The sequence below is a fragment of the Carassius auratus genome, unplaced genomic scaffold (assembly GCF_003368295.1).
Source record: "Carassius auratus strain Wakin unplaced genomic scaffold, ASM336829v1 scaf_tig00214963, whole genome shotgun sequence".
Classification (NCBI taxonomy): Eukaryota; Metazoa; Chordata; class Actinopteri; order Cypriniformes; family Cyprinidae; genus Carassius; species Carassius auratus.
The window spans coordinates 465,904-493,706 of record NW_020527884.1 but is presented as its reverse complement, the minus strand read 5'-3'; the positions used below and the strand labels follow the sequence as shown (position 1 = coordinate 493,706).

The window sequence follows — 27,803 nt, the reverse complement described above, 5'->3', positions numbered from 1 at the left end:
CTTTAACAATTTCTTAAATAAAGCCACAATTGCCAAAGTAAAAATGTTTTTATTCCTGGCTTTTTTGGAGTAAAACTGTTACCACTTTATCTGTGTGTAATGTTGTAGTAGCTCAAAGTGCTGAAATTTTAGAAGAGCATCAATTCATGGAAAAATAACTTAAAATATGTGGATAAAAGGTTTCTGCCCATGAAGTACAGCTTGGCAGCACTGCATCTCCATCAATGAGAAAGTCTAGTTTGTTATGCAAAGCTTTTAAGGTTAACTGTTGTTTTATGAATTGCAACACTCGTTACAACATGTCAAACCTAAGTCCATTTCCAATACTTTTAATCTAAATTAATTTGCTAAAGACTACTTTTTATTTTTTACTAAAATTGACTAAAACTTGACTAAAACCTTTTTCCGTTTTCGTCGACTAAAACTTGACTAAAACCTTTTTGTGTTTTCATCGACTAAAACTTGACTAAAACTATCAAGTTTATAAGTGACTAAAATGTGACTAAAACTAAAAAGCATTTTCGTCCAAAAGACTAAGACTAAGACTAAAACTAAAAGGGCTGCCAAAAACAACACTGTTTCTAAGGAGAGATTGTTATCAAATAGCACATGGATCTTAACTGATGATGAAGAATTGACAGAGAAGCCATCAAGTCTTGGACAGTATTCTATGATAATACATGCAGAGTTTTTATGTCCTATAATTAACAACTCTGTTTTTTTTTCAGAATTTAGCAGTAAGAAATTACTTGTCATTCAGTTTTTTATATCGACTATGCATTCCATTCGTTTTTCAAATTGGTGTGTTTCACAGGGCCGCAAAGAAATATAGAGCTGAGTATCATCAGCATAACAGTAAAAGCTAACACCATGTTTCCTGATTATATCTCCCAAGGGTAACATATAAAGCGTAAAGAGTGGCGGCCCTAGTACTGAGCCTTGGGGTACTCCATACTGCACTTGTGATCGATATGATACCTCTTCATTCACTGCTATGAATTGATGGTGGTCATATAAGTACGATTTAAACCATGCTAATGCACTTCCATTAATGCCAACAAAGTCTATGCAAAAGAATGTTGTGATCAATTGTGTCAAATGCAGCACTAAGATTCAATAGAACAAATAGATAGATACAACCACGATCAGATGATAAGAGCAGGTCATTTGTAACTCTAAGGAGAGTAGTCTCAGTACTATGATACGGTCTGAATCCTGACTGGAAATCCTCACAGATACCATTTTTCTATAAGAAGGAATATAATTGTGAGGATACTACCTTTTCTAGTATCTTGGACAGAAAAGGGAGATTCGAGATCGGTCTATAATTAGCTAGTTCTTTGAGGTCAAGTTGTGGTTTTTTGATGAGAGGCTTAATAACAGCCAGTTTGAAGGTTTTGGGTACATATCCTAATGACAATGAGGAATTTATAATAGTCAGAAGAGGATCTATGACTTCTGGGAGCACCTCTTTTAGGAGCTTAGATGGTATAGGGTCTAACATACATGTTGTTGGTTTAGATGATTTAACAAGTTTATACAATTATTCCTCTCCTATAGTAGTGAATGAGTGGAACTGTTCCCCAGGGAGTCTATAATGCACTGTCTGATGTGATACTGTAGCTGACGACTGAATGGTTGTAATTGTATCTCTAATAGTAATGGTATCGATTTTAGAAGTAAATTAGTTCATAAAGTCATTACTGCTGTGGTGTTGGGAAATGTTAAGACTTTTTAAGGCTTTTTTCATTAATTTAGCCACTGTATTGTATAAATACCTGGGATTATGTTTGTTTTCTTCTAAAAGAGAACAAAAGTAATCGGATCTAGCAGTTTTTAATGCTTTTCTGTAGGATAGGTTACTTTCACACCAAGCAATACGAAATTGCCTCTAGTTTTGTTTTCCTCCAGCTGCGCTCCATTTTTCGGGCTGCTCATTTCAGAGTGCAGTATGCTCATTACACTATATATTCAGACTGGTTTCCTTAACCTTCCTTAAGCGTAAAGGAGCAACTGTATTTAAAATGCTAGAAAAGAGAGAGTCCATAGATTTTGTTACATCATCAAGTTGTTCTGAGGTTTTGGATATGCTAAGGAATTCGGATAAATCAGGAAGATAACCTACATAGCAGTCTTTTGTTGTAGATGTGATGGTTCTACCATATTTGTAACAAGAAGTAGAATTTACAATTTTGGCTTTATGAAGTTTGCACAAAACTAAATAATGATCTGAGATATTATCACTTGGCTGCATGATTTCAACTATCAACATCAATTCCATGTTACAGTATTAAATCTAGAGTATGATTTCGACAATTAGTAGGTCCTGAAACGTGTCATCTAACCTCAAAAGAGTTCAGAATGTCTATAAATGCTGATCCCAGTGCATCTATTTCATTATCAACATGGATATTAAAATCACCAACTATTAAAACTTTATCTGCAGCCAGAACTAAACAGAGGTTGTTCCAGATTCTCTGAATCTAGATGACGATAACTTCAAACTTTTTAAAATTTTTCTCTGAGAAGCTCCTTTCTGATATTGCTCCACTATTTTTCGCCGTAGCATTGGGGGAATTGGTGATCCTCTGCCCATCTTTACATCTGAGAGACACTGCCACTCTGAGAGGCTCTTATTATACCCAATCATGTTGCCAATTGACCTAATAAGTTGCAAATTGGTCCTCCAGCTGTTCCTTATATGTACATTTAACTTTTCCGGCCTCTTATTGCTACCTGTCCCAACTTTTTTGGAATGTGTAGCTCTCATGAAATCCAAAATGAGCCAATATTTGACATGAGATTTCAAAATGTCTCACTTTCACAAGTCATGGCCTAGTGGTTAGAGAGTTTGACTCCTAACCCTAGGGTTGTGGGTTCGAATCTCTGGCTGGCAATATCACGACTTAAGTGCCCTTGAGCAAGGCACTGAACACCCAACTGCTCCCCTGGCGCCACAGCATAAATGGCTGCCCACTGCTCTGGGTGTGTGCTCACTGCTGTGTGTGTGCACTTTGGATGGGTTAAATGCAGAGCACGAATTCTGAGTATGGGTCACTATACTTGGCTGAATGTCACTTTTACTTCACTTATTCCATTTCTTTTTTACTCACAATTTCTATAGTGTCCCATCTTTTTTGGAATCAGGTTGGTATATATATATATATATATATATATATATATATATATATATACACACAGTGCAGACCAAAAGTTTGGAAACATTACTATTTTTAATGTTTTTGAAAGAAGTTTCTTTTGCTCATCAAGCCTGCATTTATTTGATCAAAAATACAGGAAAAAATGTAATATTGTGATATATTATTACAATTTAAAATAATTGTTTTTAAATTTATTATATTATTATATTATATTTTATATTATATGATATGATCCTTTAGAAATTATTCTAATATGATGATTCATTATCAAAGTTGGAAACAGTTCTGCTGCTTAATATTTTTTCAGAACATGTGATATTTTTTTAGGATACTTTGATGAATAAAAAGTAAAAAAAAAAAGAAAAGAAGCTATGTTTTTAAAATATAAATATTTTGTAATAACAATATACACTACTGGTCAGTTATTTGGGGTCAGTATTTTTTTTTCTTTCTTTTTTTTAAAAATAAAATCAATACTTTTATTCAGCAAGGATGTGTTAAATTGATAAAAAGTGATAGTAAAGAAAATATATTATTAGAATATATATTATTAGAATTGTTTTTTTTTATTTGGAATAAATGCAGTTCTTTTTAACCTTTTATTGATCAAAAATATTAGACAGCAGAACTGTTTCCAACAATCATAATAAATGAGAATATTAGAATGATTTCTAAATGATCATGTGATAGACTGGATGTTACATGTGACACTGAAGGCTGGAGTAATGATGCTAAAAAATTCAGCTTTGCATCACAGGAATAAAATATTTTCTTTTTAAAGTATATTCAAATAGAAAACTATTATTGTCATTGTCATTGTGCTTGTTGCTTTAAGTCAGTTAAGTATAGTGTCTTGACAAGAACTGACTTTTTATCATCAAGACTTGGTGTATCACTATACCTCACTTTACTATGAGAAAACGTGTCAGTGTAGATGAGTTATCACTTAAAGTACTTATCTTACCATCAACTTGGAAAATGGTGGAACATCTGCAGGTGAAATATTTCTGCTCTTTTTTTTTTTAAGACAAATGGAAAAACACCTTGAATTTTGTAATTTAGAATTTCCTCATAAAGGTTTGACACATATGAGGAACTATATTCCACTGTTCTCAGTAAGAAGGTAAACAGATTAATCAAATAGAATATTAGTTCAAATGCACTGTTGCTCTATATGGAAACAGTAATATAATACCCTGAGTTTGGACGACAGCATGGACAGATTACATTAATTTGCAATGGAAAAATTAAACTGCAAAAACTCGGACATAAGACAAAAATAAAGGAACAACTGCAAGATGAATAAAAACAATAGAAAATAAACTGGAGTGTGAGAATCATTTTACTATGCTGCAGTGTAGCAAGAAATTTGTCCCTTTTTGCTTTCCTGACATCCAGGTGTGTTTGGTGTATTTGCATGCAGCAGTGTTGCCAAATCCGCGGAATTTAGGCTACTTTGGGAAAATGTTTGATTAACTATTTGGTTGGGTTTATTACACGGACCTGGCAACCCGGGAGGAAACTGACATTCCGAGGGGAACAGAATCGACTGCTACACCGGCGACACACTGGATGCGTGGCGCAAGCGTCTCAGCCGCGTGGCGTGTCTGTTTTTAATTCGGCTCCTATGTTAACAAGTTAGAGCTTGCAGACTGCCTGCGTGAGACGCGCGTCTTGCGGAAAACGCGTGCATGCTAAAAATAGAACCGGCACCTATTTTTCACGCGACACGCGCGCGTGTTGGAAGCGTTTCCAGGCAAAATATAATAGGAAAATATGTTTATATGTCGATTTTCAAATATTGCACCTGTCAAACATAGTCTATTTTGCCGCCAATACTGTTGACGGTGTCCTTTATCAGTAGGCGTAGGTGTAGGTGTGTAAAAAAAGTTGATATTGTTCTCATGAAGACAAGATCCTGGGGCATGTTTAAGTTCAAAACGGTGCGCAACGTTTTGCTACGGTTTCCGGGTTGAACGTCATGTTTCCTGGAAACGGCGTGCACCAGTGGGTTTGAGATGCGTTTTCTTTTGTTTGGTGGGTGTGTCAGAACTGCAGTCCAATCAGCAGCGACATGTATAAAGCACGCAGTATTAAAGTGAACTCGCACAATGGCTTCAAGGAAAATAATGTACAAATGTGTTCGTTGCAGCTGCAACAACTGAGGATATTAGAAGACATGTTTGTCGTAAGTTTTATTGTAAAAATATAGGATATCAACAATGTAGTTGTTTATATTTTTAGCTTCATTGCAAGTGTATGACATTTGGTTTAGAAATTAACAATGGTAATTAAGTGCTTTTCCTAAAAATGAGAAAGAAAATACAGGGTATTAAAACTGTATGAACTACAAATAAAGTCAGTATGTGAGGCTAAATAGATGTGTTTTAGTCTGAAATAGGTAAGAAACACAAAGAACACAAAGAATGGCCTTCTCAGCTGCCACAGTTGCAATTCTTGCATCATCAGAAAAGTGTGTTCAACACATCACCGTTTCTGTTTAAAAAACGTTGTGCAACGTTTTGTCGGGGCTGAACGCAGCCCTGGGGCATGTTCAAGTTAAAAACGGTGCGCAACATTTTGCTACGGTTTCCGTGTTGAACGTCACGTTTCCTGGAAACGGCGTGCACCGGTGTGCAACGGGGTTTGAGATGCGTTTTCTCTTGTTTGGTGGGTGTGTCAGAACTGCCGTCCAATCAGCAGCAACATGTATAAAGCACGCGGTATTAAAGTGAACTCGCACAATGGCTTCAAGGAAAATAATGTACAAATGTGTTCGTTGCAGCTCGGTATACGCAACAACTGAGGATATTAGAAGACATGTTTGTCGTAAGTTTAACTGTAAAAATATAGGATATCAACATAATGATGTAGTTGTTTATATTTTTCAGAGTTCCTACAGGTTTCTTCAAGTTAAATTCAAGTCTTTTTAAGACCTTTTTAAGTCCATTTATATAAAAAATTAATACCTATTTCACGTCCCTACCAGCAAAGAAAAACAAAATCCTTGAACTTGTTTTCATTTATTTTTCAAATGTGGAATGGGTAAAAGATAAGCCAAGCCGGTGTGAAAAATAAAAACATTTCAGTAGGCCACAAGACAGTTTGCCGAACAATGTTAAGTTGTTTTTTAATAATAGCTAGCTACTTATTCCATGCTGGGAATATGTGGAACTGAGAGACCCCTGAACAATAAACATCGAAAATTAGAACTCAACAATACATTAAATTAAGAAACACAGTCAACTCCTCAGCTCTTCACTCAGGGCAGCAATCTCTTAATCAAGGACAGCCAGTTCCGTCAACTTCTCCTTTATCGTGACCGCAAGTAAACATTTTAGCGATTTCGGAGTCAGGGAACATGCATTTGAAAAGCTCTGAGATACCCTCATTTCCATTGTAGGACTGATGTTTAGCGATTGTGTTAAAAGTCCACAACACCTTGGCTTTCATTGTTGGCGTGGACCCAAAAGCTGTGTGCAGATCCACTCGAGTTGCGGTCATAGCTGAAGGGTCTGCAGTGCTAGCAGCAAGCTGGCTATAAGGGGCCGTTCACATATCGCGTCTTTTGCACGCTCAAGTTCATTATTTCCAATGTAGGCACGCAGTATGCGCGTTCATAATGGAAGCGACGTGGTCGAGACGCCCACACAACGCATCGAGTTAAAAAATCTCAAGTTTTCAGAGAGCCGCAAGTGCACCGCAGGTCATGTGACAAGAACTAACCAATCAGCTTCATCCTTTCCCGTAACAACTTTGAAAGCTCAGCCAAAATGAAGGAACAGCTGATCATAGCTGTATATGGATTGCCATTTTAAAAATAAATTTAGTAGCAGAGCTACTGCGTGCGATTTTTAGTGCTGCAAATCCATTTATCCTTTGCTGAAATTTCTGTGTCTTCATGGAGAGTGCGCGTCATTGTTGCCTCAGGTGCGCTTCTGCCCGAGCCCTTTGGAAAGAAGGAGAAAGCGGTGCGCCTAGTGTTTTCCACGCGTTTTTAGGCGTGATGTGTGAACGGCCCCTATTATTAGATCCTGCTGCCGCTTCAGGAACATTAGCAGCTAGCTGGCACTTGTTGGTTGAAACCATACAGTATATGGTTGAAACACGTAGGCGATGGAATTTGTTTTTATAAATTGAGAGCATTCATGTGCTTGGATTAGGGCTGGGAAAAACAATTATTTTTTAAACGATTAATCTAGCGATTATTTTTTCGATGCATCGATTAATCTAACGATTAATTTTTTCAGATCGATTCGATTTCGATTATCTCCCCATTAATTGACAACTAACAATTTATACATGTTGATTTACATATCCTAATGAAAAAAACATGAATTCCTTAACATTGCAATATATGTGTATTGCTCTTAAAATTACAAAATAAAAGAATGCATTACTTTGCACTTTATATATAAGAGATAGCATTCAATAAAACCTTGAAGCCTTGAAAACACATAGCTTACTGAACACATAGGGCCTAGCTTACTGAAAAAAAGTTCTTCTTTCAGCTGAAAATAACAACAAATTGATGTCTAGCGTTCCGCCCTTTTTCTAATTTCTATCGTGTCTATTGATTTTGGTTAATATGCATGAGGGAGAGAGAGAGAGAGAGAGCAAGACAACGCTCGTGTAGTTTGAAGACTGTGAGTGCGCGAACGCGCATGAAACTTTGGTGTTTCGCCTTTTTTCTATCGTGTTTAATTATTTTGATTAATATGCACAAGGGAGAGAGAGAGCAAGAAGCGCTCGTGTTGTTTGAAGACTGTGAGTGCGCGCGCAGCCGGGGCTCTCTCTCGTACGCGCCCTGTCAGGCAAGCAGTCATTCTATTCTACATCACTCACCGATCAAATAAGGCTTTGACAGCCGCCAAAAAAAGATCAATGCAGAAAAACCCCTGGACTGGTTATATAACGTAGAATGTTGATCCGGCCATCGCGTATATTCAGCGCACATAAGGTAAACATTTTGCAAACGTTTTTTAGAGAAATAAAAACAGGTCGACGAATCGATGCGCATATTTTGCGTCGACGTATTTTTTAAACCAGGCTGTAAACATGTTTTTTTTTCTGCTGTAAAGTTGGACATTTTAACATGGGGAGTCTATGGGACTGACTCTCTTCTGCAGCCAGCCTCAAGCGGCCAGTCGATGAATTGCAGTTTTAGTCACTTCCTTATTGGCTTCACGAGAGAGAGCGTGAGGTTTTTTCTCAATTACTGGTTCTGCCACTCTTTATTTATACTACGTCATTTAATCAAAATAATCGTGGTTGACAAATGAAACTTTTGAGGAAAATTACAATACATAGAAGTTACATACAGCACAATTTTAAGACCCAGACATCAAAATTCAAGACTTTTTAAAGTCTTTTTAAGGTATTATTTCCAAATTAATAAATTCAATGCTTTTAAGGCTTTTTAAGACCCCGCGGAAGGGAACCCTGATTTTTAGCTTCATTGCAAGTGTATGAAATTTGGTATAGAAATAAACAATGGTAATTTAAGTGCTTTTTAAAGTCAGTATGTGAGGCTAAATAGATGGCTCTGAAAATTCTTCACAAAGAACACAAAGAATGGCCTTCTCAGCTGCCATAGTTGCAACTCTTGCGTCATCAGAACAGTGTGTTAAACGCACCACCGTTTCTGTTTAAAAAACGTTGTGCAACGTTTTGTCGGGGCTAAACGCAGCCCTGGTCTGTCTTCACTCTGAGCTGGGTTAAAACTGTTAAAGCTAAAGTTATCATAACCTTAATGTTTTAAACTAACATTTTATAATTCAAATTCAAAATGTTATTTGCTTTTAATGTATGTCATTATGTCCTTTTTTGAGCAATGTTCTTATACATATATTACACCAATATGTCAAGTCTATATAGGAAAAGCAATTATTATACCAGCAAACTCAAAATTGGAGTAAAAATGAACAAACTAGTCTATAAATACATTTTATTGTAAGCTTGGATTATTATATTATTATATAGCCTAGTGTTTATTTACCGATAGACAGTCAAAAAGACAAATGAATCAATATTTTATTTATAACAGGGTTTTATTTATTTATAAAATAAGAACAAACCACAGATCCTCAACAAACAGGTACAAAAACACAGTAACAGAAATGTCAGAAATAGCGCATGGGTCTGTCACGTGATTAAGGAACGAGTCAAACTCGACCCGATACCCGAAAGACTCATGAGATGAACTAATCAATTCTCTTTCTGGCTCAAGAGCGCGTTGGTATTGCGTATGGGTCTGTCACGTGATTAAGGAACGAGTCAAACTTGACCCGAGACCCGAAAGACTCATGAGATGAACTAATCAATTCTCTTTCCGATTCAAGACTGCGTTAGTTTTGTGTATGGGTCTGTCACATGATTAAGGAATGACTTAAACCAAGTTCTTGTCAGATAAGAGGTGAGGTGAGCTAATCACAGACTGAAGACCCAGGTAAAGAATGAATATTTTTTTCTGTATCTTATAGCATTTTAGTTTTGTATTGTTTGTAGTGTGATCAACGTTTGCGTAAGTACTAGATGTGTTGGGGAGGTAGCACTTAATATTTTAATTACATTTTGCTAATATGAACGGAATGTCTTCTTATACATGTATTACACCAATATGTCAAGTCTGCCTAGGAAAAGCAATTATTATACCAGCAAACTCAAAATTGGAGTAAAAATTAACAAACTAGTCTATAAATGCATTTTATTGTAAGCTTGGATTATTATATTATTATATAGCCTAGTGTTTATTTACCGATAGACAGTCAAAAAGACAAATTAATCAATATTTTATTTATAACAGGGTTTTATTTATTTATAAAATAATAACAAACCACAGATCCTCAACAAACAGTTACAAAAACACAGTGACAGAAATGTCAGAAATAGTGTATGGGTCTGTCACGTGATTAAGGAACGAGTCAAACTCGACCCGAGACCCGAAAGACTCATGAGATGAACTAATCAATTCTCTTTCTGGCTCAAGAGCGCGTTGGTATTGCGTATGGGTCTGTCACGTGATTAAGGAACGAGTCAAACTCGACCCGAGACCCGAAAGACTCATGAGATGAACTAATCAATTCTCTTTCCGATTCAAGACTGCGTTAGTTTTGTGTATGGATCTGTCACGTGATGAAGGAATGACTTAAACCCGAAGATTTCTTGTTAGTGATGGGAAGTTCGATTCTTTTCCGCGAAACGGTTCTTTCGGATGGTTCGATTCAATAAACCGGTTGAAAAAAACGGTTCAGCGGTTCTTTTACGCTCGACGTAATGACGTCATTGGTGATGACGTAATGGCGTCACATCTATCAAACATTCAAATATATAAAGTCAGTAATTATAACTTTAGTCAGTTAAAAACCTCATAATCATGAAAAGTTTACATTTGAGTTTTGCAACAACACCCAAATACAGTAACAGCAATAATGTGCATATGAGGATGTAAGTCTTGAAGATATAAAGTAAATAAATTAGGTGTTATCAGCGCAGAAACCATGATCCACTCACTAAACCTAATCCATTGCGATGTATTTGTTATTAAATGAATTTACATTTCGCCAGATTGCCCTTCATCCAAGCACTCGGATTACCCGCGCTCATAACATTAGCACAGAATCAGAATCAATCACCAAAAGAATCACTTCGGTTCAGACATGCTGTGATTCAGTTGGCGTCACACTGAATCGCGCATGCGCAGTATAATCAGCTCCTCGGTTTTAGAATCGAACGTGTCCGAAAGAAATGGTTTTCGGTTCAGTGTACTGATGATCCAAAAACCGATGCAACCGGTTCTTGACTCGAGAACGAGAGTTGCTCTAACCGGCACGTGCTGCAGTTCAGTATCACCAGCTGCTCTACTCGTGTTCATGTTCTGTTTACTACAATCTCAATTTGTGAATGTGTCATCATTAACTATAAATACAGTACAGATATTTCATAAATCATCCCTTATTCCTATTAAACACAGTCTTTAGAGTCTTAATTATTGTCCAACTTCCCTGAAAACCCATTTGGCCTATACATTATATACAATATACAGATTGGAAACATTCATCTAAAAAAAAATAATAATAATCAAAATAAAATATAGTTATTTTATCACACGTTCCGATGTTTAACAAAATACTTAAAAAATTACACGCATGCGCAGTATCATCAGTTCATCGGTTCTCAAATCGGACGCGTCCGACAGAAACGATTCTCGGTTGAGTGTACTGGTGATCCGAAAACAGGAGCAACCGGTTCTTGACTCGAGAACGAGAACTGCTCCAGCAGTGGGCGTGTTCGTTCATTATCTGGCTCGGCTCGGTGTTCATCTTCAGTTCTCTCTTCACAGCAGTTCAGTCAGTGTACTGTTTGAGTAAATGAATTACTCCGGGATATTGGTTTATTCTGACTAAGAGGGAGTGTCAGTCACGTTAAAAAAGTTAACAGCTTAAGTAATTTGTGGATTAATGCTTATTGGAGACGTGAACCGTTTCAAACGATTCAGTTCGATTTGGTGAACTGGTTCAACCGGTTAACTAAGAAGAACCGGTTAAATTGAACGATTCGTTCACGAATCGGCCATCACTTCTTTCTTGTCAGATAAGAGGTGAGGTGAGCTAATCACAGACTGAAGACACAGGTAAAGCATGAATATTTTTTTCTGTATCTTATAGCATTTTAGTTTTGTATTGTTTGTAGTGTGATCAACGTTTGCGTAAGTCCTAGATGTGTTGGGGAGGTAGCACTTAATATTTTAATTACATTTTGCTAATATGAACGGAATGTCTTCTTATACATGTATTACACCAATATGTCAAGTCTGCCTAGGAAAATCAATTATTATACCAGCAAACTCAAAATTGGAGTAAAAATGAACAAACTAGTCTATAAATACATTTTATTGTAAGCTTGGATTATTATATTATTATATAGCCTAGTGTTTATTTACCGATAGACAGTCAAAAAGACAAATTAATCAATATTTTATTTATAACAGGGTTTTATTTATTTATAAAATAATAACAAACCACAGATCCTCAACAAACAGTTACAAAAACACAGTGACAGAAATGTCAGAAATAGCGCATGGGTCTGTCATGTGATTAAGGAACGAGTCAAACTCGACCCGAGACCCGAAAGACTCATGAGATGAACTAATCAATTCTCTTTCCGGCTCAAGACCGCGTTGGTATTGCGTATGGGTCTGTCACATGATTAAGGAACGAGTCAAACTCGACCCGAGACCCGAAAGACTCATGAGATGAACTAATCAATTCTCTTTCCGATTCAAGACTGCGTTTGTTTTGAGTATGGGTCTGTCACGTGATTAAGGAATGACTTAAACCCGAAGATTTCTTGTTAGTGATGGGAAGTTTGATTCTTTTCCACAAACTGGGTCTTTCGGACGGTTCGATTCAATAAACCGGTTGAAAAAAACGGTTCAGCGGTTCTTTTACGCTCGACGTAATGACGTCATTGGTTATGACGTAATGGCGTCACGTCTATCAAACATTCAAATATATAAAGTCAGTAATCATAACTTTAGTCAGTTAAAAACCTCATAATCATGAAAAGTTTACATTTGAGTTTTGCAACAACACCCAAATACAGTAACAACAATAATGTGCATATGAGGATGTAAGTCTTGAAGATATAAATTAAATAAATTAGGTGTCATCAGCGCAGAAACCATGATCCACTCACTAAACATAATTCATTGCGATGTATTTGTTATTAAATGAATTTACGTTTCGCCAGATTGCCCTTCATCCAAGCCCTCGGATTACCCGCACTCATAACATTAGCACAGAATCAGAATCAATCACCAAAAGAATCACTTCGGTTCAGACATGCTGTGATTCAGTTGGCTTCACGCTGAATCGCGCATGCGCAGTATAATCAGCTCCTCGGTTTTAGAATCGGACGTGTCCGAAAGAAATGGTTTTCGGTTCAGTGTACTGATGATCCAAAAACCGATGCAACCGGTTCTTGACTCGAGAACGAGAATCGCTCTAACCGGCACGTGCTGCAGTTCAGTATCACCAGCTGCTCTACTCGTGTTCATGTTCTGTTTACTACAATCTCAATTTGTGAATGTGTCATCATTAACTATAAATACAGTACAGATATTTCATAAATCATCCCTTATTCCTATTAAACATAAGAGTCTTTAGAGTCTTAATTATTGTCCAACTTCCCTGAAAACCCATTTGGCCTATACATTATATACAATATACAGATTGGAAACATTCATCTAAAAAAAAAAATAATAATCAAAATAAAATATAGTTATTTTATCACACGTTCCGATGTTTAACAAAATACTTAAAAAATTACACGCATGCGCAGTATCATCAGTTCATCGGTTCTCAAATCGGACGCGTCCGACAGAAACGATTCTCGGTTGAGTGTACTGGTGATCCGAAAACCGGAGCAACCGGTTCTTGACTCGAGAACGAGAACTGCTCCAGCAGTGGGCGTGTTCGTTCATTATCTGGCTCGGCTAGTTGTTCATCTTCAGTTCTCTCTACACAGCAGTTCAGTCAGTGTACTGTTTGAGGAAATGAATTACTCCGGGATATTGGTTTATTCTGACTCAGAGGGAGTGTAGGTCAAGTTAAAAAAGTTAACAGCTTAAGTAATTTGTGGATTAATGCTTATTGGAGACGTGAACCGTTTCAAACGATTCAGTTCGATTTGGTGAACTGGTTCAACCGGTTCACTAAGAAGAACCGGTTAAATTGAACGATTCGTTCACGAATCGGCCATCACTACTTTCTTGTCAGATAAGAGGTGAGGTGAGCTAATCACAGACTGAAGACCCAGGTAAAGAATGAATATTTTTTTCTGTATCTTATAGCATTTTAGTTTTGTATTGTTTGTAGTGTGATCAACGTTTGCGTAAGTACTAGATGTGTTGGGGAGGTAGCACTTAATATTTTAATTACATTTTGCTAATATGAACGGAATGTCTTCTTATACATGTATTACACCAATATGTCAAGTCTGCCTAGGAAAAGCAATTATTATACCAGCAAACTCAAAATTGGAGTAAAAATTAACAAACTAGTCTATAAATACATTTTATTGTAAGCTTGGATTATTATATAGCCTAGTGTTTATTTACCGATAGACAGTCAAAAAGACAAATTAATCAATATTTTATTTATAACAGGGTTTTATTTATTTATAAAATAATAACAAACCACAGATCCTCAACAAACAGTTACAAAAACACAGTAACAGAAATGTCAGAAATAGCGTATGGGTCTGTCACGTGATTAAGGAATGAGTCAAACTCGACCCGAGACCCGAAAGACTCATGAGATGAACTAATCAATTCTCTTTCCGGCTCAAGACCGCGTTGGTATTGCGTATAGGTCTGTCACGTGATTAAGGGACGAGTCAAACTCGACCCGAGACCCGAAAGACTCATGAGATGAACTAATCAATTCTCTTTACCGATTCAAGACTGCGTTAGTTTTGTGTATGGGTCTGTCACATGATTAAGCAATGACTTAAACCAAGTTCTTGTCAGATAAGAGGTGAGGTGAGCTAATCACAGACTGAAGACCCAGGTAAAGAATGAATATTTTTTTCTGTATCTTATAGCATTTTAGTTTTGTATTGTTTGTAGTGTGATCAACGTTTGCGTAAGTGTTTTGGGGAGGTAGCACTTAATATTTTAATTACATTTTGCTAATATGAACAGAATGAACGAAATGACTCGAAAAAAGATTTGTTCATTTTGCTGAACGAGACACAAAAGTCCGAGTCGGTTAAATGATCCGAACTTCCCATCTAAATGTATTTACATGTTAATGTATTAATCTAAATTTATTTACACTGTTAAAAATGTAAAGAAACTGAAATTAAGTTGGTTGTTACTACTATTTAAGTTATGTAATTGTGTTTGCAACCATAGAACACTGATTTTGCAAAATTCTTCCTTAATACAGATAAAGGAGGCAGAATTTAATTCAATCTTTGTGTATTTTATTTACAGACACGGCTAAAAAACATTACATGTGAGAATAGACATTACAAAATCTTTTGGAAAACAAAAAAAAACATTTACATATTAGAGCTCAGTCTCATGACCAGTGTGGACAGTGTCCGGTGATGGAGGTGTATTCAGAGGATCTTCCATCTCAGGTGCAGGTGTAGGGTCTGACAGCAACAATACAAAGCAATTGTGTCATATCACAACCTCTATTCCTAAGGAATCCAGATAAGCCTATACACAGGGGGCGACATACACTACCGTTCAAAAGTTTGGGGTCAGTAAGATTTTTTAAATGTTTTTAAAAGGAGCATCTTCTGCTCACCAAGGCTGCATTTATTTAAATATATATATATAATTTTAAACTATTTTATTCCTGTAATCAAAGCAGGATCACACTCCAACATTTCATAGGCAGGTTTGCCTGCAAACCCAGTCACCAAATAAATTGCAATGTTGCCAAGATGTACAACATTTCAAACTGATTAACGTTATGCTTTAGTACATTGGTAACTTAAGCTCATTTTCTAGCCATGTCATGCTAGTTAACAGTTAACATTACAGAGAGTAATTGTAACTTACCTTTGTGAAAATGTTTTGAACACACACCATCATGTGTGGTGGAGTGTTATCGAAGGTAATCTTGGCCTCTTTACCGCTGCTATCCATGCCATTCGTCGCCTTTTTGTCACCTCTGAAACATGGCTTGTACTATTATTTTTCCACGCTGGAAAACGATAAAAGGATATTCCGTTCTTAAGCTTTATGCCACTTCTTTCGTGAGAACGACTATTTCAGTTTATAACACAGCAGGTAGACGGGATCTTTAACACTCAGTTCTTCCCTCCATGCAAAGGAGTCTGGCGCCTAATGTTTGTGCCGCGGATTCCCAAAATGCTTTGCGTTCACCACTGGGAATACGTCATGATGACGACACATTAGCGATCTCTATAGTCTGTCGGCGGCCTCCCTCTATGTCACCTACAGCAGCAGCAGCGCGCCGGCGCCGCGTCAGGCACGATTCTGGTGTGTAAAGACAGAGAAAACGCGAGGCAGCCGCCACGCTCCTGACACGCAGCAGAGACGCCACGCAGCCAGTGTGTCACCGAACTGCTCACCTCTCGTCAGCATGCTCATCTTGGCTCATTGCTTTCTGAGGACGCAGCGCGGGCTGAACACGTCACAACGTAAACTTAATATAAAACTCTTTTCCCCAAAACTTAAACAAATAAAGTACAACCCTAAATTATCAAGTTTTTGTGAACAACTCATACAAAATAAATACATGAAAATTGAAAGGAAGGATCATTAGGTAAATACATTTCACAAAAATGTACCAAATTTATTAGCATTTTAGAGAGTTGAATGAGGGATTGTCAGTCTAAATTCCACCACGGGGGAAATACAGGCCAGAAACTAACATTAATTCAATATCTGTCTTTTCAACATTGAAAAGCACCGAATTGTTAACATTTATCCAATGTAATTTAGCACTGAATTTTCGACCTCAAGCAAAATGATGATTCTGATGGAATTTCAACATTGAATCAGTGTCACCTTGCTATCTGGGACACAAATGGCATCTCTAAAAGAGGAGGCTACATAAATTTGTAGAGTTTTTTTTTTCATATCCACAAATGCATTTTTATTGGAGCTGTACAATTTTAAATGGTAGTTTTCATTTAATTGTAGTTTTAACATTTACATGTTACCATTGACCAAATCTCTCTCTCTCCCTCTATCTCTCTCTGTAAAGATAGATAGATAGATAGATAGATAGATAGATAGATAGATAGATAGATAGATAGATAGATAGATAGATAGATATTGATCTGAAATATTTATAGTTGAACATGAATAAACTGATTTTATTATGTACAAGTTATATGACAAACAACAAGCAATGAAATGAAGGTCTGGCATACTCTTTTTAGACTGTGCAAAAAAATAAGACAAAATTAAATATAAATAATGAAATATCTGAATAATTAAGAAAAAAAAGTTTTAAAAAAAAATCTCTTTCACACTCGTGGTGTTTATCAAATCACTTACTCTAAAGAGAATTTATCAAGCTGGATGACACACCTCCATCTTCTTAAGTTCTTCATGTTCATCTGTGTAAATAAAAAGGAGTAAATTAGTATTATATTGAATTGAAAATGTATACAGCTACAAAATCTTTATTTAAAAATAAATAAATTAATTACTTCAGTGAAGTCAAACTTCTCTCCCAGAACAACATACAGTTCATTCTTTAATATTCAGAGGAACACAAAAATCAATTTGCAATCACATCACTGTTGCAAATGTCCACTTTTAAAGTATGAAAATAATTTATCCACACAACACATACTTTAGTCAAAAAAAAAAAACCTTACAGGAAAGTGATCCTTTGGGTTTGCATAGAGGTCACCAGGTCACTTAAATGTAACTTCTGCCCACACAGACTTGAACTTTCTGTAACACAAAGTTTACACATAATTTTTTTGTTTATTTGTTTTTTCCACAATGACAAAATAATTTCTACACCTTTCTATACTGTTGATATGTAATGTTTTAAAATGATGACCAGCTTTGTTACAGTCAAGCATAATCAGTTAGGAGTTTTAACTAAGACTCATTCTTATGGAACACTGTACCAAATATATTAAAAGTTTGAATTTATCATTTAAATACCAGTGCAATTATAATAAAAATACATACATATTTTAAGTAACATTAGTTACAATACCTGCTTATGGTCTTCAGTGTCCATAATCTGCAGCGTACATCCTAGATATGTTTTGCAGAAATATTTCACACAAAAGAGTAAGACACAATAAAGATGTAATTTATCTGTACTACTAATGCTGTCTTCACGTGCTTACGAATAATCATAAATACAAGTTTCCAAGGTAAAAATTACACATGAATGTCCTCCCATTTTCAAGCTTGAATGCAATGAGCTCGTGATCACGATTTAACTACGTCAAGACTAAAACATCAACCTCCAAGATAGTTTTTCACGACTTGTAATATGTTGTACATGTCTAAAAACTGTTTAACAAACTTGCCCCTTCAAACTCGTCTTTCTTTGGGCTGAAAAGCCTATGGAATGTTGTCGACTTCTGTTTTGGCAATTCGCAGAGTAGTATGAAGCTGGATTTGCAGCGTGCATTACCACCATGACATTAAATAAACCAATCAAAAGACTCTGGAGGTTTGTACAGCCCACTTGGAGCTGACTCCGACCTTCCGTTTATACACATCTCAATCCCATAGACTCCCCATGTTAAAATATATATGCTATATCAATCCAAGTACACAATATATATAGGCAAAACTGTTATTTACAAATCATCCAAACAGCTAACAAAATTTCTAATGCTGCATTCAAGTCCTCCTGGGAAGTTCGTACTTCGGAGTTGACAAGTTATAGTTAAGAAGTCGTGTGCACTCAAGTCAGTTTAGTTGGCACAAGATGGTGGTGAATGTTCTTTTAATAAATTACAAGAAAATACAACAGGTTTTGTTAACTGCTTATAGAAAAAGAATAGCAAAGAATTTTCAGGTCAGGTGTGATTTTGCGCTTTTTATTCAGATTTTTTTATAATTTATAAAGCCACTTTAATTTGAATTGCATAAAACATATTAATTGTAAATGTTAATTGTAATATTGCAATCCTGTCTATCAGTTTCAACAAAAAAATGCTGTCAACAACAGACGTTATATCCATCAAGCCATAGTTTCTGTCATGTTTCTCATTGACACACCCCCAACTCATAAACTCAGAGCTTAAAGAAAATTCAGAGTTTCCCACTCGTAATTACGACTTTGTGGTGGCATTGATGTGCATTTACCTCGTAAATACAATGTATCCGATATAGTATTTAATATAGGCTATAGGGAATTGCACGCAACACACATTGATCTTTTTGTTATTTTGATTTTTAATGACCTGCCCCACAAATAAAGTGCCAATTTCTTTACATGCCTCAACCCGCGGGTTATGAAACAACCCACGCATCATTAGGTGATAGCCTTGCTACAGTTGCTGATAACATCATCTAGTGTTGTGGCTGTGTATTGAAGAATGTTGGCAGCATAAATATAAAAACAATCAATCACATATGAGTAGAACAAACAATCATGCTGCAGTTAAAGAATGAATGCAGGCGTTAATAAAGCAATATTCACAAGATAAAGACAAAGAGTGTCTTTAACAAACTTTTTGACAAAAACTTTTGCATTCTTCGCATGACAGTGTCATGAAATATTTACTAACCTCATTAATGCGGAGTAGCAGACATGTCAAAAATGAATAAAACCTTTATAAATGACTACTATCCTAAAAAGGGTCTAGAACTGACCCGGTACAAACCCATCTTTATTCTTTCTTCATTCTCTTTTAATACATTATGTGCAACTTCACATTAACTGTAACCTCACTAACTCCTGTTTTCTGATCTGATTGTGTGTAGTATGGAGTCAGTGGGAGTGAATCTGATTGAGACAGCTGCTCTTGGGAGACCGTTCCAGCTCGGCATGCTGTACGACTGCAGAAAAGATGAGTTAATAGCAGGTACCAACACAGCCTTTACACAGAGATGCTTAAAGAAGATAATAACACTACCATCTATTTAATACAAGTGCATAATCTAATAAAAATAACAATCTAAACTAATAACCCCATAAAAGACACTTTGAAATGGAGAAGGAATATGTCAAAACTCTGTGAGTGTGAAAAAATAAATGTGCACATGGAATAAAAGATTTTATTTATACAGCTGTTTAGTTAAAACACTTTTTCCTCCCACAGGAATCAGATTTTGGAATAAAGAACAGATGGAGCAGAATATTTGTGCTCGTCCCCAGATTAATACAAATTTCACTGTCACAGCTTCAGACTCCATTAAAGACAAATCTAAGTTACTAAATATTGAAGGAGCACTGAACCTGAGTGTTTTAGGTGGACTCGTCCAGGTTAGTGGAGCAGCAAAGTATCTCAAAGACACCAAGACGTCTTTCATCCAGCAGAGACTGACGCTACATTATCATTCAACCTGCGAGTTTAAAGAACTGACCGTGAATCAGCTGCCTCCTGAAAACATTCCTGATGATGATAATGCCACACATGTAGTAACAGGAATACTGTATGGAGCAGATGCCTGCTTTGTGTTTGACAGACAAGTTTCTTCAGATGAGGAGAAAAGAACAGTAAAAGGAGAAGTTAAAATGGCTGTGGAGAAACTGATGGATATCATTTCTGCAAATGCAAATGCAAATGCTGACCTGGACATGAATGACATCGAGAATACTGAATTCAAAAACTTCACTTGTACGTTTTATGGTGACTTCCAGCTGCCGTCTAACCCAACCACTTTTGAAGATGCGATGAAGGTTTTTGCTGATCTTCCAAATCTTCTGAAAGATAACCAAAAGCTGGCGGTTCCTCTGAGAGTTTGGCTTTATCCTCTTCACAAACTTCACTCAAGAGCTTCAAAACTTCAGAAAGACATCAGCATGGATCTAATCCAAGAAACTGAATCAGTGATTGAGAGTTTAAATACAGCTGAGATGAAATGCAGTGATCTTCTGGAAGACTCTCCTGCTGCGGCTTTTGCTGCATTTCATGATAAAATACAGCAAATGAAGCAGAACTGCTACAAGTACAAGTTGAGACTCATGAAGAAGCTCTGCTCTGTGCTGCCAAACATCCGTGGAGACGTGATGAATGAAACAACACTGAATGATCTTCTTCAAGAACACGAAGAATCTCCATTCAATGATAGAGACCTCACAGAATGGCTGAAGGAGAGAGAAAGAGAGTCTGAGATCATTAAATCAGTCCTCAGACAGCTGGAGGATTACGGTGCACAGGTGGAAGACAACATAGATGCCATCATGATGGATCTGGAGGTCGGGAATCTGGTCAGTTACACGTTCACATCTCTGGACTGCTCAGACATCATCCTTCAGAAACAAAAGATCTATCTGAGTTCTTCAACAAAAGAAGAAAAGGTAGAGATAAGCCCTGATATCAAGCAAAAGTCTTGGCTCACTGCCAAGATCCAGAAGACCATGAGGAGAAACTTGGAGATATTTAAGAGCTTAATTGATTCAAAGGACTGTAAACCTGCAAAGTTTATCATATCCTCCAAAGAAATGGTGAATAATCCTGGTTCCTGTATTCTGCTGTATGAAAGTGAAAGTGATGAAGCTGTGTGCTTTACTCCTCCATCCAAACCAGTCTGTCCAGTCACTTTAGAGGTCAAAGGTCAGAGTGTGGTCCTGAAGGTGGTTCCTCCATCATGTCCTGCTACAGTGGAGCTCAGATTACTGTATAAAGTGAAGCAGGACTCAGTCTGGAGATCTGAAGCTGTGCTGAAGGATCAACACACAGTTACTCTGACTGATCTGAGATCAAGAGCTGAGTATGAGATCAAGTGTGCAGCGCTGGGGAAACTCAACTACACCAGAGAGAGTGACGTGATCACAGTCAACACACAGGTATGAACAAATACAGTTTACAGTTTGCAGCCAGCAGCCTTATCAGATAGTGTCATGAGCACTTTATACATAACTTCTCTTACTGTTTGTGTCAGGACGGTTTTTGATCAGTATCAAATGTGTTTTTCAGAGCGATATGAGGAGCAGTGCAGGTGAGTCATATACTTTATGTTTACCTGATATTTAATCACATCTTATATCACACAAGTCTTCACCTGCTAAATGCCATAAATATGTGTGGTAGACAGAAAGAGTTAATGTTATATTGATGTCATATGATCATGGTAAAGTGTAACGGGATTACGTGGCAATGGGAATATCAGTCACCTGTTCAGCGATAGATAATAGGGAGGGGAGGTGAACTGGGACGATGGTCAGGGTTTATTCTGGCAAACCGTTACCAATCACGTTTCTCAATCGGCAAAGCAATGTGTGGTACACGCCTCTACCAACACATGATGGGTGACTCGCTAAGCACAGTGTTTTCTCAGCACTATCATAGAAAATATGAGGTTTGAAAAGTTAAAAGTACACACAAACAGATATTAAACAAGTTTCAGTCAAATATTTATGGTTTAGGCCTATAACAAAACCCAGTGTTAAAGCAGGACACAAACAGTTATATCTGGAACATTAGAATACTGTAGAGGCTTTCCATTATGTGCTCACTTCTGCGACTTCATCGCAGGGGATAAAAAAAATATAAATACGATTTTTTTTTGTGACCACATGGATAGTTCTGTCCAACAACAGTATAACATGATATAAGAAAAATCAGAGATGGTTTAAATGTCCTTTGAAATACCGCTAAACCCTTGTTTTGGTATGGTGGAAATTTTAAGTAGATAATTAATTATTAAATAATTATATATATATATATATATATATATATATATATATATATATACATATATATATATATATATATATATATATATATATATATATATATATATATATATATATGAAAAACAAGCAGTTAGAAAACAAATGAACACTGCAAGTGACAGAAGGTCAAGTTTTATTTTTTTTATAAAAAATTAATAAAAATAGATAAAATATAATTAGAAAAGACAGTGATAGAGTTTGAGGGTCAAAGAAAGATGGAAGAGATGTGTTTTTAGATATTTCTTGAAGATACATGTGCATTACTGCATGTAAAATATATTTAGCTTCGCAATATAACAATTTTCAAGGTAACAATGTAATTAAAAAGGCAATGGTTGACATACTGTAATAATGTTTGTAATAGTATTTTACCTGACAGTTAATGTAACAGTTAAATATATGACACTTTCATTATAGTAAATTTATAGAATAGAGCAGCTTTATTGCACAGCTCTATGTTGAAATTTAAGATCTAGCAATACACACTTACAACCAGTTCTAGTGCACATGTAAACAAACATGCAAACAAACAAACAAAGTTACATATTTACATTATTTTTAGTTACATTGCAATCTGTACAAATAAATCAAATTAATTTATTCCTTGTGTTATGTCTAATCCTTACCATCAGCTAATCTATTGCTGTGTGCCATTCTTCAGATATTAATTACTGATGTAGTATCAGGGTTAAAATTTAATTATGCTCAGTAGGCCTACTGTAAATCCATGGCTTTAAAGTCAGATCTGGTCAGAATTGGCTGGAGGACGGTGAGCTGAATTCTGCTGCCTAATTCCTTTAGGTTGGAAAGGCTGCAAGTGGAAAATTACATTCAGCAACTATGTATTGATAGGGAAATAACTAATGACTTTAAGATAATTACAGATTTTTGTGCTAAGTTCTTTAATGATTCATATTCTTCCAAATTCTGCCAGCAGAATTTTTTGATTCTTAATTGTCACATAAGATAAATGAATAGCCTAAAGAAGACTGTCATCTTTATTATGAATTAGCATATATCTCAGTCATTTTTTCATTTAATATTGAAATCTGACAAATGAAATATCCATTTATCTCACGAATTTACTTCAAACCTGCTCTCGCTTACTAGAAATAAACCAGAGATGATTCTATCATTGTCAGAAATTTTCTTTCCTATTAGGGGCAAAAAAAAGATGTATAAACCATTTAATCATATTAGGCATTCTGTCATTCTTAATGTTAACTTCTTAAATGATAATGTTAAATTAGAATACATGTAATATAACAATATAAATCAGTATTAATTAAGCCTTCAGAGATAGAAGCTGCTTTTAGATGTATTAGGCCTGTTTATAATTTAATGCTGATCAGACGGCTGTACATGCATTTACATCATTTGCATCATTTTCAGAAGGATTTTTTCAAAATGATGAAATATAAAAACATTGACAGCCAATCAGAATCAATCCTGCTATAACTAGCTTGGCACAAAAGGTTTCCTTGCCTCCACTGAGCCACAGAAGGATGTTGAACCCAATAGTCAGACAATATTTTAGGTTGAAATCAAAATAATTTATTTAAAAAAGGAAAAAGGGTAAAAAAAAAAAATCCCTTTTCCCAAGAAAACCAAAAACACAAGAATATCCAGACCAAAAATTATACAAAGGAAAAACCCAAAAGGAGAAACAAGGATCTCTAAAAACTATTTAAAAGGCACATAATTAAGCTTCATTGAACAAGAGCAAACTTACAGCAGCAAATGGCTTTGAAACAACAATAGAAACTTTTGTTGCACTACATTACCTGTCAAGTTAGAAATTATTCAGTTACAACTGATACAGTTTTAATTCATTTGACATTTGAATGATTTTGCACAGGGTTGCACATAAAGATACCAATTAATTTGTTTCCTTTTCCTATAACCAGAGATGGAGAAAGGACAGAAAATGACAACTAGACCTGGGGTTGCACATGATATAAAGAACAACTTGAGCAGAAAAATAGAAGGTGGAAGCAATGAAAACCTACCCTTGTTTAAACTCAATCTAGATGAAACATGGCAGAACAGTGATGGATTCTGCAGAAGAAGCACATTTGGGAAAAACATCACAAAAGAGAACAAGACCATTATAATGATCGGAGCCACAGGTGCAGGAAAAACCACTCTGATTAACAGCATGATCAACTACATTATGGGAGTGGAGTGGGAAGATGACTTCCGGTTTGTGCTGATAGATGAAGGAAAGCAGAAATCTCAGGCTGAAAGTCAGACATCAGAGATCACAGCATACCAGATTAATTATATGGATGGTTTCCGGGTCCCATATTCTTTGACCATTGTGGACACACCAGGCTTTGGTGACACCAGAGGAATCTCACATGACCAGAAAATCACAGCACAGATTCAGGAGTTCTTCTCTGCACATGGAGGGATCGACTGCATTGATGCTGTGTGTTTTGTAGTGCAGACTTCATTTGCCCGTCTAACAGACACACAGAACTATATCTTTGACTCCATTCTTTCCATATTTGGGAAGGACATTGCTCAGAACATCCTTGTGCTGGTCACCTTTGCAGATGGGAAAAGACCTCCTGTTCTCGAGGCCATCAAAGTCGCTGATGTGCCCTGCTCTACCACTGAGTCTGGAGATCCTCTACACTTCAAGTTCAACAACTCTGCTCTGTTTTCCCCCAATAACAGATCTGCAGATGACGAGGAGTCTGACTGTGACAACTTTGATGAAATGTTCTGGAAGTTGGGTTTTTCCAGCATGAAGAAATTCTTCACATCCCTTATAACAATGAAAACCCAGAGCCTGTCTCTCACACAGAAGGTATTAAAAGAGCGTCAGCAGCTAGAAGTGTATTTGCAGGGTCTCCAGCCCCATATCATTGCTGGTCTGAAAAAACTGGATGAAATCAAGAAGAGAAGAGCTGCTTTGGAGCAGCACAAGGCTGAGATGGATGCAAACAAGGATTTTGAATTTGAATTAGAAGTAACTGTCCCAAAACAGATTGAAAACAAAACTAGCTACTACTTAACCAACTGCCAAAAATGTCACTTCACATGTTATGATAAATGTGAATATGCAAATGACGGTGATAAATATAAGTGCATAGTTTTTAAAGATGGAAAGTGCACTGTCTGTCCAGGAAAGTGTGTCTGGAATGTGCACTTTAATCAGAAGTACAAATGGGATTATGTCACAGAAAAGAGAAAGGAAACTTATCAGGATTTAAAAAAGTGATTTGAGGATGCGCATGGACAGGTCATGTCAAAAGAAAAGATCTTGGAAGAGCTTGAAAAGGAGTTTCAGGTTGTCCAGGATATTGTGACTGAACTAATAGAGAAATCTCAAAAGTCCTTGGAGCGTCTTCAGGAAATCGCCCTCAAACCCAATCCTCTGTCGACCCCCGACTACATTGATCTGATGATTGAGTCTGAGAAACAAGAGGCTAAGCCTGGATTTCAAGATCGCATTCGGTCTTTAAGAGAAGTCAGGGAGAAGGCAGAGATCATCAGTAAGGTTTCCACAGGAAGAGCGCTTCTAGATGATTGGAAGGATTACAAACCTGAAATAAGAAAAAGAGAAAGATCCTTTAATTCAAGGTTCCTGTTCAATAATGTAAAGGATTAAATTCCGGAAAAATAATAAGCAGGAAATGAAATATAATACAAATCAATAAAATACGAATTTGATTTCTAAAAAACATTTAAAACAACTGCATTTGATCAAAGTGCTTTCCAACATCATTAATGACAAAACAATTACATACAGTCTGACAAAAAAAATCGGTCCTGATCATTAATCAGTTCTACTTATAATGTGTGATTTTAATCTAGACTTAAAAGCATCCACAGATGGAGAAGATTTGATGTGCATTAGAAGAGGACAGCCAACGAGAACTCCCTATTTACTCTTTAATTTGAATCTAGTTTTAGGAACATGAAGAATCATCGGACTCAAAGATCTCATATTTCTTCTATTTTAATAAGGAATCAAAAGGTCAACAACATATTTTGGGGAGATGTCATGCAACGCTTTAAAAACAATCCCATGAACCTTAAACTCAATGCAGAAATCTCCAAAGCAAACTGAAATTGATTATATGACATAACGGTATCAAATGCACCTGTTACATTGAGTAAAATTAGGATAACTGCTGTACCTTTCCAGAATCAGAATTGCTGGTCAAGTGTGCGTTCATGCTTAAACTGTGATAGAAAGAAATATGCTCAAAACTATTAATGAACTCCTATGATTTAACTCTGAACATAAAGATGTACGTGGGGTAATCTGTGACAGAAGATCATCAACGTTATTTGCTAAAAAAAATAAATAAATACCTCTAGGCAATTAATAGAAAATAAATTAAAAATCACTTTATTAATTGTACTAAATAAAATATTTGGCTTTTTTATTTTAATTAATTATGTTATCAAACTATTTTGCTTCACTGAAAACTTGCCAAGGTTTCTTTTAAAATTTCAAATGATCATTCTTCCATTTTCACTCTCTTCTGCAAATTTACCTAAAAATATGGATTTTACTTTTCATCCTTCGATTGAGTTTTTGATTCCTTGTTTTTTAATGGTGCAATCTCATCAAACAGAAAAAAATAACTGAAATACCCATCAGTTCTAAGGTTCAGAGAAGAAAACTGTAAATCATGATAGAATTATGGTGGTGGGACATAATGGTGGGAATGTGTTCATTTAAACGATAAGGCACTGTACTTAGTTACTTTTTAAACCGCTTATCTTTACTCTCTCTCTCTCTCTCTCTCTCTCTCTCTCTCTCTCTCTCTCTCTCTCTCTCTCTATATATATATATATATATATATATATATATATATATATTCTTATCTATAATTATACTATAACTTTTGATTTTGTTGTTAAATGTTCTGCATGAATTTCTGACATGTTAACATGTTTCAAAGTGCAAGTTTTTCAAAACAATAGCAATATTTTCTACAATGAAACATATTTGTGAAAATGATCACGTCATGTGTATGCATATTACGTTTATAGTATACAAGTGCTCTGTACATAAATACATAAATAAATGAATAAAATGCATGTGCAAAAGTGTGCAGTGTTTCTTTTCAAAGTGACATTGTCAGCTATTGTCCTTCCAATATAATACACACTTTTTAGTCATTTTCATGTAAACACACCCTAAAAAACTGATTTATGTCATACTTATATTGATTTATGCCATACTAAATTAATTAAATATGTTATGCATCACAAATATCAGATTGTTTTAAAATGCTGTTTTAAG

General features: G+C 35.9%; 1 protein-coding gene across 2 annotated transcripts; it reads left to right on the top strand.

Moving 5' to 3' along the window:
- Positions 1 to 11,733: 11,733 nt before the first annotated feature.
- On the top strand, positions 11,734 to 27,598 carry LOC113093306 (uncharacterized). Of its 2 annotated transcripts, none has more exons than XM_026259106.1 (5): positions 11,734 to 11,793; positions 19,618 to 19,718; positions 19,956 to 21,646; positions 21,777 to 21,798; positions 24,442 to 27,598. In XM_026259106.1, exons 2-5 carry the CDS (start codon positions 19,619 to 19,621, stop codon positions 25,761 to 25,763), a joined length of 3,135 nt encoding a protein of 1,044 aa, XP_026114891.1. In that variant the 5' UTR covers positions 11,734 to 11,793; position 19,618; the 3' UTR covers positions 25,764 to 27,598. The 2 variants fall into 2 exon arrangements, with proteins under 2 accessions (XP_026114891.1, XP_026114892.1); XM_026259107.1 differs by lacking the exon at positions 11,734 to 11,793 and adding an exon at positions 13,926 to 13,979.
- The last annotated feature ends 205 nt before the right edge of the window (positions 27,599 to 27,803 follow it).